General features: G+C 39.1%; 1 protein-coding gene across 3 annotated transcripts in view; it reads left to right on the top strand.

Annotated features, from left to right (window-relative positions):
- Positions 1 to 11,466, top strand: part of HELZ (helicase with zinc finger) — a 171,919-nt gene extending 160,453 nt beyond the window's left edge. For all 3 annotated transcript variants that reach the window (XM_006110582.5, XM_006110581.5, XM_006110583.5), the window contains 2 exons: positions 3,748 to 4,000; positions 9,240 to 11,466. In XM_006110582.5, coding sequence (XP_006110644.2) covers positions 3,748 to 4,000; positions 9,240 to 9,571 — 585 coding nt within the window. In that variant the 3' untranslated portion in view covers positions 9,572 to 11,466. The remainder of the gene's footprint in view (positions 1 to 3,747; positions 4,001 to 9,239) is intronic.
- Positions 11,467 to 14,443: the final 2,977 nt, after the last annotated feature.

Raw genomic sequence — 14,443 nt, 5'->3', positions numbered from 1 at the left:
ACAATTCTTTGCTATTTTATCTACCTAAAGTGACATTTTCCCTCTTTTACTAAAGGTGCTTTTTTAGAGGTAGCTCTTAATTGGAAGTTTAAGTGCTCTATATTGAAGAGGGAATAAGCGAGAACTGAGAGATTCACAATAGCTCAAAATGTCACCGTTCAGTGTCTGACATTTTTCCCTTGGATATAATATGTGCTGTGATTTGAACTCTTGAGTGCATGTGAAGAGCCTTCATTCTGACGCAATTTCTTATGCATAGTTCATGACAAACAGTATTTCTAAGTTGACTGTTGTTTACTGTGGCTTCTACAAAGAAAGGGTCTGACCCTGTAAGATGCCAAGCTTCTTCACTTCTTGATCCTGTCAAGTGCTGGATGCACTAGACTCCCTTTAACCCCCATCCTCTTTCAGAGTTGTGCAGGATCACGTAAACTTCCTAGAGAAGGCAGACTGGCCCCAATAAATCAGACACACAGAAAATAGTGACAGTGCCAATGTGGAAAGTATTTTCTAGCTCCATCATCCAATACCTGCTGTCTCATTTTACCATTTCTCAGATTATTATGCATTCTGTCAATGTGATCAAACTACAGTGCTAACATACACTGAGGACTAGAAGTTCAGGCATTATCCAGTTGGATTTTTGACAGGATTTTCATTGAAAGTCAATGAGAGTTAGGCACATAACTTGCTCAGGTGCTTGAGTAGATCTAATGGTGACCTATTTGCATCTTTGGCAGTTGAATACCTTTGTAAATCTGGACCCTGGCTGAAAACAGCCAAAAAAAATCTATTGAATCATTCCAGGCCGTAATATTCCTTTATGTAATATCGGATTGAAATATATTATGTTTTATTTACACTGTGGAACTATGATATGGATTCAGTCTTGCTGCTAGTAAAATCAGTGGCAAACCTCCTGCAGACTTTAGTAGTAGCAAGAATCTATGAATATGTTCAGTATTTTGCTAGCAGTTTAGTCGTTGATTGGCCAGTCACATTGCTCCAACATATGCTTGTAGTGTATGTTTCTTTTAGGGTGCTACAAATACTACATTTTTATGCAATAAATATATGGTAGAATGGAAGGGTCTTTTTAAAATCAATTTTTAAGGAACTTAATCAAAGAAAATCCTGTATCCTAAAAGTTGTAGCTGCAGGGGGCTTTGGAAGCAAACTTTCCTTCAAGTCCATCTTACTCTTTTTAACAATAAAGAATTTTACAAAAAGTTGTCTCTGATGAGCAGTTATTCTCTGGTATCTGCCTCAGATCTTCATCTCTCCATTTACAAAAAGCTTATAAAAATTAAATATATTTTATATGTATTTCAGGCATACAGCCTGATTTTTTTAAAACACAGCTACTCTTCCCTGCAAATCAGATACAGTAATAGATCAAAATGGCCTGAGTCAGGACCATACATTTGCACACACAATTATTTACTTGGTCTCCTTTTTATGCTACCAGTTGTCCCTTGAAATATCAGATCCTTAGTCTCTGTCACTCTGTGCATACTCTCCCCTTCTTTTTCTGTTCAGTCTCCTTACTTGACTTTTTATATTACTGATTATTTAACATTTGAATTGTGGTAGCACCTGGAGACCAGATAGGGCACCATACAATCACAGAAAATGATAGTTCTTGCCCCAAAATGCTTGCAGTCTAATGTCCCTAGCTTCTGTTTCTAGAAGCTGGGAATGAGCAACAGGGAATGGATCACTAGACCCTGTGTGGATATAAAATTTGTATCTGTATCTGCAAAAATAAGCCTCAGATATCCACATTAACAGCTGATATCTACACATTTGTTGGGTTCTAGATACAAAATTTGTATCTGCATCCATATCCTCAAAAGTGAGACATGGATGTGGATACCTGTGGATATAAAGCGGAAATCTGCAGATTAGCAGGTCTCTATGGATCACTTGATGATTATCTGTTCTGTTCATTTATTTGGGGGCACCTGGCATTGGCTACTGTTGGAAGATAGGATATTGGGCTCGATGAACCCAGTATAGCCATTCTTGTTCTTATGTTTTTATACATATTCTGTTTGTATTTTAATATGTATTTCATCTGTTTTATCTTTATAAATACAATTATTTCAGCTTTATAAATACAATTATTAGTATTTTCATGCTTTTCTATTAGGGTATGTCTAGACTTGCACCCTGTTTCGAAATAGGGATGCAAATGTAGGCATTCGAAATAGTAAATGAAGCCGAGATTTAAATATCCCAGGCTTCATTAGCATAATCTCATCCGGGCACTATTTCAATATCACGCTGTTTCGAAATAAAACGCCCTGTGTAACCACGTTATTTTGAGAGAAAACCCTTCTCTCAAATAACTGTTATTCCTCATACAATGAGGTTTACCAGTTATTTCAAGAGCAGGGTTTTCTCTCAAAATAACGTGGTTACACAGGGCGTTTTATTTCAAAATAGCGCAATTTTGAAATAGCACCAGGATGCGATGGGATATTTTAAATCCTGGCTTCATTTACTATTTCAAATGCCTACATTTGCATCCCTATTTCGAAATAGGGTGTAAGTGTAGACATACCCTTACATACTTAGTATTATTCTGCTTATTATTGTGATAGCAGTTTTTCATTGCATCTTATTGATCTTGTAGTATCAATTGTTGGGGCGAAATATAATAATATCAGGATAATTTTTAAAGCTGATTTTCATGTTTGTGTGGAGTATCTCTTCTGAAATGCTCTCTACATCTCAACTCAAAATGGGACTTCCTTACGAGGAAATGTGAAACTAGGTGCCTGCACTTCAAAAAATGTTTGCCTTGCGCTTTCTTAATCCATATTTCTCCCGTGCAGAAATCTCCACGTTCACTCTGCCTTTGTTCTGCCGTCATCTAGAAATAACTTTATCTTTGTCTTATTTAGAAAAGTTCACACCAGCAGAGAAGGGCAAAACGAACAGTGGGAAACCTGTCTTCCCCAGAATGACCATTAGAGTCCTTCTTAAAAGCAAAATAAGATTTTCCTTTCACTCAGTTGTGACCATAATTTCTACATTGTTCCAGCTTTATCTTTTGCATTAAACTTTAACAGAGAAAATTGGCCCTGAATTGTCCAAGTATTGAGAGTGTCTTAAACCTCAACTATTCGTACCAAGAAGTCTGTCTTTTTTCATCTATACTTCCTGCAAGATTAATGGAAGCAAATCTTTTGTGTGTTTCAAATAAAATTCTTTGCATTTTGGCAATCATGACAAATAGTTCTCTAAAGCATCTGTGTGCATATCTGCATGCAAAGGGCCAGCATATGAATATGACCTCATACTTTCTCAAATCCTGGTATGCAAGTCATTCATGTTGTACTGGACAGTAGAGAGATCAAACCTGGCAGTTATTTTTTATATATTGCAATTGAGCATTTTCACCTGTTCATGTAAATTCCTCTCTCCCTTATTTAACCCTTTGGAGACTATATTTGTATGTTTGTAGAGAGATACTGTGCAAAAGAAAATTAATGTTAAATGTGAGCTATCAAGTATTTACAAATCAAGAAATCTCAATTAACTCTATCCTCTGTATATCATTATCATTGCACTTTATCATTAACAGTCTTTGTCAATGCCATCATTACTAGCACGAATTAGTTAAAATTGTTCAATATTTGAAGGCATTTTCACAGGTAGTTTTATAAGTGAGATGTAGGGGGGAAATTACCATAACATGTATGCCAGCACTTTAAGAATTTGTATTTTTTTCCATTACAGTATGAACCAAGAGGACCAGGCAGGCCGTTGTACCAAAGAAGAATTTCCTCTAGTTCAGTCCAGGCGTGTTCTGAAGATTTTAACACTCCTCAAGATAATCTTGGTCAGTGTAAAGAGCTTCAGGACCATAGTAACCAGTCTTCTTTCAACTATTCATCACCTGAGTTGTGGGTAAACTCCACCTCATCTGCCCCATATCAGAACATTCCATGCAATGGATCCAACAGAGCAGTACCACCCAGAGAACTGTTAGGTAAGTTTGTTTTCTTCCACTTGCCATCCTGGGGTGAACTGATTGGGCTGGAGTTATAAACTCCAAGGATATGTCTAGACTACATGGCTCCGTCGACGGAGCCATGTAGATTTTTTTGTTTGGCAAAGGGAATTGAAGCCGCGAATTAAATAATCGCAGCTTCATTTAAATTTAAATGGCTGCCGCGCTGAGCTGATAAACAGCTAATCAGCTGTTTGTCGGCTCAGCGCGCTAGTCTGGACGCTCCCCTGTCAACATGAAAGCCCTTTATCGACCTCCCCGGTAAACCTCATCCTACGAGGCATAACGGGGAGGTTGATAAAGGGCTTTCATGTCGACAGGGGAGCGTTCAGACTAGCGCGCTGAGCCAGCAAACAGCAGATCAGCTGTTTGTCGGCTCAGCGCAGCAGCCATTTAAATTTAAATGAAGCCGCGATTATTTAATTCGCGGCTTCATTTCCCTCTGCCAATCAGCCTAATCTACATGGCTCCATCAATGGAGCCATGTAGTTTAGACACACCCCAAATGATGCTACACAGCGTATGTATATTGTCTTCCAAGACTTGGAGCTAAATTAGGCAAAATATTTCTGAAGTGTTCATTATTTTGGTAATTAATTGTTGTGCACAAATACTGTTTTCATATACAGTTGATTCAGATAGTTAGCAGGTTGGTATGGTGCATGTAACTGAGAAGTGAATGCTGTAGATCAGGCATGTCAAACTCAAAGCCTACTGAGGGCCACACAAACAAAAACTGATAGCTTTCAGGGCCACCAAAGAAAATGTACTCCTATCGGAAAGTAGTAATTATTTATTATTATAGATTATGTTTTAGGTATATTTTTAATTATTTTTTCAGGTCTTGTTTGACTCTAATACAATAATTTGATGTGTAAAATTGTTATTTGCTCCTATATATTTAAATTAAAATATATTGAGCAAATAATTTTAAAGGTACTTTTTAATTTGTTATAAGATACATAACTTGAAATAAAAACAAGTATAGACAGTGGTTAATCAAATAGAACAGGCTTCTGTGAAAATCTGAGATATTTTGTAAGTTTGAGATTTTGCATAAACATAATTATTCATGCGATTGCAAAAAAAACATTTATTGATACAAAATTAATACAATACATTTTGTGATTTTTATTTGGGAATAAATAAAGAAAATATTAGCAAAATATCCCCCTCTGTTCCCCCAGAGTCAGGGACTCCCAGCCCCACCCCAATGTCTCACCCAATGTCTCACCCCTCCCCCAGAGCCAGGCACTCCCAGCCCCCCGCCAACCTAATGCTTGGGTCTCAGAGCCGCCGCCGCCATCGCCACACTTCTTCCTCCAGGCGCTGGGGCATGTGAGCAGAGCGGCCGGCTGTGAGCAGGCACGTGATGTTGCATGCAGAGCAGCAAGCTGGCTGTGAGGATGTGCTGGGCATCGTGTGCAGAGCGGCCAGCTGGCTGTGATCTGCACTCGGCCACATGCTCAGAGTGGCCAGCGGGCTGCACTTTATTCTTTTATAAAAATATAGTGGTGGGCCGCAAAAAACTTCAGTTGGGCTGCGTGCAGCCCACCATATGCCTGTTTGACATGCCTGCTGTAGAGATTACCTCCAAATAGCTCCACTCTCCTCCAAGTTTTCCTCCAGAAATCTTACTAAGGTCAAATATTCTTTTCCATTAGTTCAGGTTGTAGTTAGGAGGACCTGGTGTGGTGTGAGATATATGTGGTTTCGTCTCAAAGCACTGGTTCTGGTTACTGCCACTATTTTAGATTTTGACAGTGATCTGTATGCATTGAGTTTGAGATCTCAGAGCATTTCCTAGTGAACTCACATTTCACTTAAACATTTCAGTGATATGTGCCATAGAACTGTGGTGTCAACAGACTAGCCATACATGGCTATTTGGCTGGTTGAGTGTGGCTAGTTTGCTACAGCAGTAGCCACTACTCCTTCATGGCCATATAACACGTTGACAGATTAAAGATATATGTACATTGCAGAAGGACAGGCCCACAGATGGGGGTGGGAGGAGGGAAAGAGGGCAACTGCTCTGCAGCCCAGTGATTCAGAAGGGCCTAGGGCTCCCAGCCACTGCTGCCACTACTGTGACAATAGCAGCAGCCATAGCCCTAGGCTCTTTAAATTGCTCCTGGAGCTTCAAAGAAAATAGAGAGATATAAAATGTACCTTATGTATTTATTGCTACCAACTGATAAATCCCAAGGCCAGTTGGACATGGAAGCCATGTTCATGAATGAATGAATAAATAAATGCACACCCACACAAATTTCTCGTGTGAAACACCTAATGCAAAGAAATGCAATACACTTTTGAAGTCTGCTAAGTTTTTCTATGTTTACTGATTTGCAGGGGCTGGTAACTCCATTCCAATCTTAACTCTCCTTTCTGGCATTAATGGTTAGCGATTTCGGTGTTTGTGGCTGATGTTATGTTATCCATCTGAGAATAAGAAGCTAATGTTGCACCCGTGCCCTGACTTACTGCCTGGAATGCGCAGTCATTGGCAGCAGAGGTGGAAGGGGCTCACATTTTAGAACAGCAGGAATAGAAGCAACAAGAATATTTAAATAGGCAGCTGTTGGATTCACAGAGTACAAGAGGGCTGGCATAAAATTGTTCTGGGTTATTGCATGCTTCTCAAGGCTCTTCGTAAATTGCATTTTGAGAGTTTTGATGTGCATTCTGCTGTATGTGACTTGTTTTGTAGACTGGGCATAGATTAAGCTGTTATCAGTGGTATTTATTATGCATTTCTTTCTGCACTGAGTGCTTCAATTACAGTTCCTTCTCACCCAGGGCCCTCAAGCAAATCAGCTGGCCTTTCTTTAACCTTAACATTGCTTTTTCTTTGTAAGCCTAGTAACCCTGACTGTCCTGTCTGGTCTTTTTGTCTGTCTTATCTGTCGACTTTTCTGTTTACAAACAAACCTGTTTATGAAGTTTCTATGGCCTTTCTAATAGGATGCTGATCAATGTACCTATTTCTTTGTACTCAGTAATTATCCTACACTGGTGTTTTTGTATATTCAACTCATGAAATTAACATTTAAATTTTAAAGATGGGAACAATTACAAAATACGTCCAGCTCCCCATCACTTGCATTATTTTAGATTTCATTTATATAATTATCTTCCAAATAAAAGGCTGATTTTTCTTAGGTACTGGAAAACAGCAGCAGAATTCCCCAGTTAAAAGTAAGGTACTTCATTAGTATTCAGAAAATTCTTTTGAAAGCAGTTTCATACTCATCATTATAAAGAATGATTTTCTTACAGTTAAAGGAAAAGTTAAACATGAAGCAAGAACGTATCAATGAACAAGAGTTTATTCAGTCTAAACGCTCAATAATTAGTTGGGATGTGTAAGAAGCTAGAGGTTCTTGCAAACTTGGGCAGCAGTGAAATATAATCTGTTTAGGAATAGGGATGTTAAATTGTGTTTAATCAGCTAATCGAGTAGTTGATGGAGTTTCCATCGACTAATCGATTAGTTGGCCCCGGGAGCTAACCCCTTTGCGGCTCTGCCTTTTAAATGTATTAATAACCACCAGGATGTTAATACGTTTAAAAGGCAGGGGCATAGCAGGGAGACCAGGCACAAGATGGGAATCAGCTGATTCGCAGCTCATGCCCATTCTCCCGTCTATGCTTCTGCCTCTGCCTCCGCCTCTGCCCCCCTGGGAGATGGTTCTGGTGGGGAACCAGCTATTAAACCAGCTCCCTCCAGTGCCGGCTCTTGCTCCCCTCCTCTTGTTGCCTTTCTCTGATAGAAGCAGCAAGGAGAGGGGGTGGAAGCAACTACTCGAGTCACTGCTCAACTCCCAATAAGCATATGATTATCGGGTAGATGACTAGTTGACTAGTCGCTTACATCCCTATTTAGGAATTCACTGGGTGAAAGGCAGACACCGTTTCCCACTGTATGGAAACACTCTAAGGCTTGTAGGAAAATTATAACTCCAAATGTAATATAAAAGGAAAATAATTGCCACTACTTAATTGCCCTATGAAAAGAGCAAAACTTCTTTTTTCACATGCTAGTGCTCATAAAATAATTAATGATGTGAAGGCCAAAGTGATTTAATAAGAAACTGTTTTAGTCAAAAACTGTGAAACGGTGAATTTTGAGGTAGTTTTTTGACTAATAGAGTCTCTTATTAAACCATTTTGGCTGTAAGTTGGGCAACCTTCAATACTCACCTTGTTCTGACAGCATGTTATAGCCTCTGCTTCTCGTTGTTGGTCGTGGTTTAAGTATATGTGATGCTTCTTAGGCAAGCAAATCTGTTAGCCACTCAAAGGAATGATGGAATATAAAAAAAACCTAATTATTGTTTGCAAATATTTGATTCTCGATGATTCACTACAGCAAAAGAGTTAACCCTTTCCTTTTAAAATAAGAAGAAACAATTATTTTGAACTAGCAGGTGAGACCCGTCGTTGACCGGGCAAAGTCATTTTGCGTAGATTATACTTATAGGAAAGTTCAAGAAATTAAATATATGTCACAGAAAATTGTATTAATGTGCTTGCAAAAGGGTAATGTTCTCTCAGGGCTCAATCCTGCAAAGTACAGTGTGCTATGACCTTGATTCAGTAAGGCACTTAAGCCCTTGCATGATTTCAAGCACGCATGTTGCCCCAGTGGTCCTATTCAAGTTAAGGGAGTGCTTTAGCTGGATTGAAATCCAGAAAACTCTGTGCTTTGCACAATGGAGTCATCATTGGAATCAGACTGGCTCATGGTGAATTTCTGAAGGATAGGTACTAAAATATTATTGTACCTTATTTTTCAATATACACCATCTTTTCAGTATTTGCCTTCATGCTGAAGTTTTAATTGTGTCATTTTTTTTTCAGTTCGGATATATGATCTGTAGGGTCTAAATCTTTACATTCCCACTCAGTTTTTACTCAAACCTTATTCCCAGTGGGAGTAGTCCCTCTGTCTCCTACAGGCATGGTTGTAGTAAGGCTTACTGTATATTGGTGTATTTGCTTGTACCTAAGAGAAGACTAAGAAAAAAAAGTAATTTTTTAAAAGAGGCCCTGAAGAAATCAAATATTGACCTCAAGCCTTCTGTCATTTCAACTTAACATTGAGGTTCTGCGATATCTGTCTGTCAGTTTATCGTTGTGTATCAGGGCATCAACAAATGGATTTCACTTGCAAAGGCTTTTAGTTAAACCTGCTTTATTGTTCTGTTTCCAGCTCCACCGAAGACAGTCAAACCCCCAGAGGATCACCTGAAAGCTGAAAACATACAGCTGTCCAATTCCTTCAACTACAACATGCTGCAGCATCTCGGCCAGTTCCCACCCCTCATGCCCAACAAGCAGATCGTTGAATCCAACAGCAACAGCCAGCAGAATGCTGGTGGGAACAAGCCTACCATGTCCTACGCAAGTGCTCTGCGGGCTCCACCAAAGCCCAAACCTCCTCCTGAGCAGGCAAAAAAGAATAGTGACCCTTTGTCTTTGTTTCAGGAACTTAGCCTAGGTAGTTCATCAGGTAGCAATGGCTTTTACTCCTATTTTAAATAATCAGATTATTTTTTTTAGAAAGAATTTAATTTCTATTTGTGTCAGTAGACCTATGATAGTTGGGGCTTCACCTGTAGTTGCAACTATTCCCTTTGTTTATATTAGTAAATATATCCTCACTTAATTGCTTTGCTGCTAGACTTGCGACTAATTTTTTAATTATATTCCATTATTTTGCAATTTTTTGATGTGGGTCAGAATTTTGAAACCTTTTATCTAGAACACTCGCGCACACACACACACACACACACACACACACACACATTATTTTTTAATTTGTGTAATGTTACCAATGTGTTGCATTAAGCTAGCAGCTAAGAGGTTAACTGTGCAACTTTAAAAAAGAATAAAAATAAAAAAAACTTTGTCTAAATTGTATTTAAAAAGAAATTGTAAGTAGCAATGACATTTATTCAATAACATTAGCATACTGTGCTGGGTTTCTGTACCAGAAATGGCCAGTTAATGTAAAAATGTATGTTATTTCTGCTTAAATTCATTTAATTTTTTTTAAATAAAGGTGCAGCATCTTATAAATACTTTCAGTTTTATCAGCTTTTTTGTGAAGGGATGCTGCATTCTGAGACTTTTATAGTTTTAGATTCTGTATGATGTGGTATTGTATTCTCCATTCACTGTAGGGTAAAGTAAAGGCATTCTTTGCAGACACATGCCATTGTTTGGAAACATTCGGATAAAAAGCATTGTTATACTTTAAAAAAATGCTCTACATTTTATTTTTGGACAAGCTACTAATTCAAGCTTGTTTGAAAGCTTAATTTGATAGGTTTTTTTAAATGAATCATGAAGCTGAAAATAAATTTTTAGGTATGTTGGTGCTTAGTAGATTTAATAACTATTTTAAAAAAATTGCGTGAATTTAGTAAAATACTTGGGTTTTTTCCCCCCACTATGCATGTGTAAATGTTTGTAATCTGGCTTTTTCCCCCCTTAGCCAGTGGTATAAAGATAAAGAATTGTGCCGCTTTAAGATTTTTTTTTTGTTTTGTTTTTTTCTGGGTTTTTTTTTTCTTCCAGTAAAACTTTTGGTACATTATTTGATGTTTACATTAAAATGTGACATTATACAAAGAAATTTCAAATATTTTGCTAACTGTTTTGTTTGAGGAACATCATTAAAGAAGAGATTTAATGTTTGTCAAAGCTGTATCTAAATTTATCTAACTCTTCTTTGGGACTAAAATGATCTCCATCTTGTTTTATCTATATGAGTTCTACTCAGGATCTCCACAAACCTTCTCCTTTAGGACAACATATAGAAAGAGAATTCTACAGTGGATTTATAGATAAAAGAGAAATCCGTGGACAAAAGCTCTAAGGATAACATTTATGCTTTAGGAATTCTGGTCTTGCACATTCTTCATAATTTTGAAATCAAGGGTTGAATCTTGATAATTTACCTGGAGGTGGTAGTCCAACACTCAAAAGATCTCTTTAAATCTGGGACATAATTGATTTTTCACTAGACTAGGGTTGATTGATTTATAATATTCCTCCATTAAATGTAAGAATTGCAATTTCAGAGTGAAGGAGGATTTACACTTTGAGTTTCTCATTGGAATTGCACATCTCTCCCACCCACCTTGGGAAATGACAAGGTTTAATTCCAGACTTTTATAGCTGTCAGTGAGGGATTGTGCAGATGAGCAGTGCTCACTGCTGTATTCCATCAGATTTTTGTTCTGGTTGTAATCAATGTATTTGTGTTTGACTTTGGGTTGTTAGCTGTGGGTCTTTACATAAAAAGGCTCATTTAAATTCAATGCACTACAGAGGTTTGAAGGGATACTATACATCTTTGTAAGGCTCATGGTTCAGAAATGTAGTTGAAAACCTACTTTTCCTGCTGTAAAAAAAAAAAAAAAAAAGAAAAAGACACAAATAGCTAGTTAATCTGTGTCCTCCTATATCAAACCAAACAAAAGGTGTCAGGGGGTGGGTGAAAAGACATTTCCAAATGCTGCTTAGCAATTTGATGCATAACACCAAATAAAGAGGCTCCAGAATAAGATCTGAAAACCCTTAAGCTAAACTCCCATTGACTTCATTGGACATTTGCTCAGTTGAGGACTGCAGAAATAGGTCCAGGGGAATTTACAAAGGACAGATCCTCAACTTGGTGTAAATCAGCACACATCCATGTATTTGGGTAGAGCTAAGCTAATTTAAACTATCTGAACAATTGGCCAACAAGATCTGGGAGATAATCTGTATGTTTGAACGTTCTAGTCTGTGGAGAATTCTTGGTAACATGCACAACACTATGACAAAAAGTTAGACGGGGTTCCAGTGACTTCAGTTTGCTGAGCTGGCACTGTAATTTCAGGACGCTCAAAGTCGCTTGTTGATATGGAGCAGTCTTTTGGTTCTGTTTACATTATCTGAATAATTAATTAATAAACAGCACTTTTTAATTAACTGCTATCTGTGAAATGGTTAAGGAAAAGGTACTGGCATCCCACCACATTAACGGTTACATACTGATGATATAACTACAGTAGCCACATTACAGATTAGGGAGCATTTTCATTCTAAATTCATGTTTTAAACTACTTATCACTTCCTCTTAAAATTATTATTTTACAATCTGGGTTAATTTTTTCCCGTGGTTTCTCGGAGTCCAAGAGCAAGATCTTTTGAATAATATTTTATAAAATTCCACTTTGCCATTTCCAAGATTTTAGAGTGAGCCAGAGTGAGCCAAATGTGTTCTTCATGGCTTGAGATATTTTTCAGGTGCTTACACACACACACACACACACACACACACACACACACACGGAGGGGGAGTCTCTAAAATGTCACATGTGACTTGTACTGTCCCAAGAGTGAGGGTTTTTTTTTTTAGTTTTATGCCTAATTTCTTCACATCCCACGGAGTTATTGCTACTTGCAAATACTGTATTAAGTACAGCTGGTTTGGAAAAAAAAAGAAAGGGGAGAGTTTTTCCACAATATTTTCATTAATTTTTGTTTTAGCTTTCTCCCAAATTTCTAAATTTCCAACATCTCCTAAGACCAAGCATGCCCAGTGTCATGCTGTCTGGAGTGGCTTACAACATGAATGCCAAGTGCTGCACTAGAACAAGTGTCACTGAGGTGTCTGGGTCAGCAGGATCCTTGGACAACGGGTTAAAGCTTATGAACAAAGCTCTTAGTTCCTGATCTGAGTCTTCCGTTTCATGGGACATTCCCCTATCTTTATACAACTTTTCAAGGTCTTTTGTGTGAAGATCTTGTGATTCACTCATTGTGACTAATCTTTATGTTTAAAAACTCACTATCAAATTTCAAGAGCTTTGGATGAACAGCAATCTGTGGTGGGGCAGAGGGGAGGGCTGTCCAACACTAGACTCTGGGATTAACAGAGCCATAGGAAGGCTGTGCAGGAGGCAGCCAATCACAGAAGGGCTTATAGAAGCAACCAATCAGGGCTGGACCATAGAAGAAGATATGTAAAGCAGTGAGAGTCACTCCCTGAAGCATGAGGAGGGAGGTGTGCAGCAAGCATCCTGGACATAGCAATGTTGCAGGCAGAGATTCAGGAAGCTACAAGCAGCTCCTTGTGGCCTGCAAGGAGCTGCGGCTGAGGCTGTGAGGCAAGGGCAAAAAGGGTACTGGATCTGTGGGGAAATGGCCCAAGGAGATCTACAGAGGAGTTGGAAGGGATGCAGCAAGTAGGGGCCCTGGGCTGAGACCCAGAAGCCTGGTTCCTCCCTGCCCCCAGGCTGGACTGAGGGACTGCCATATTATTCCCCGGAAGGGGGAAACACGGAACGGCACAGCCTAGAGAAGTGTATCACGAAGACACTGCATATCTGGGAGTAGCATGGATCCTGAAGCAGAAGTGATGGCAAAAGCCATCACCAGAGGAGGGGCCCTGGAAAACAGACCGAACCCCCAGGACAGCCAGCAGGGGGTGCCGCAGTGGTGAGTCTAACCCTGTCACAATCTGCAAGTCCAGTTGACCTGTGGGACACGAATCCTGCCAAGACTATGCCAACTGTCCCGCTGTTTGGAATGGCTCATGACAGCGAGCGCCAACCTCAGGGCAGACTGAAAAAGCAGAAACTCCCCAACCTGGTTGTATGTTCAATAATTAGATTTCACCAGCCCCGTGACAAGTGTAAACTCCTAAAGCACTGAATTGGTCTTACTCCAGAGTCGAAGATAGTCTCCTTGTGCGTTCCAGTCTATCTCACCCAAACAAGCAATGTGCACACTCACAGAGCTGCAGCTCATGAAAGCTTATGCCACAATGAAATTGTTAGGCTTTAAGGTGCCACCAGACTCCTGCTGGTTTTTTGCTGAAACAGACTAATGTGGCTACCGCTCTGAAACTTTTCATAGGGGGTTAGCAGTTTGCAATAGTTGAAATTTTCTCTTGTTTGGTGAGTTACATAATTCAGAACAAACATTTTATTGCTATAGCGCAGTGTTTCTCAAACTGCTCCGTGGAGCCCCAGGGCTCCGCAAGACATCTGCCAGGGCTCCGCAAGGATGACAAACTGGAAACATCGATAGGTACAACACATACAATCAATGGACCGCTGGGGCTCCGCATAAATTTTACGCATTTAAAAGGGCTCCAGAGCCCAAAATGTTGAGACATGCTGCTATAGTGCAACTGTGAATATTCCCTTATGCATGGGATACAGACATAAGTAGGTTCGATACATGTAGTAACTCACAAGAATTTTGTAAAGTCTAATTACTAAACACATTGTTGTAATTCCAGTACCCATGTTAACTACACTATTACATAGGTCAACTGGACTGGTTTCCAGCAATGAATTTGTCAGTGCTCAGTTGAGTTCTAAAGCCTGGACAAAAGCTGGCACCTGATCTGCC

This window comes from Pelodiscus sinensis, chromosome 20 (genome assembly GCF_052426305.1).
Source record: "Pelodiscus sinensis isolate ZL-2025 chromosome 20, ASM5242630v1, whole genome shotgun sequence".
NCBI classification, from domain to species: Eukaryota; Metazoa; Chordata; order Testudines; family Trionychidae; genus Pelodiscus; species Pelodiscus sinensis.
The sequence above is the reverse complement of the archived record's forward strand: the minus strand, read 5'-3'. Positions and strand labels throughout refer to the sequence as shown.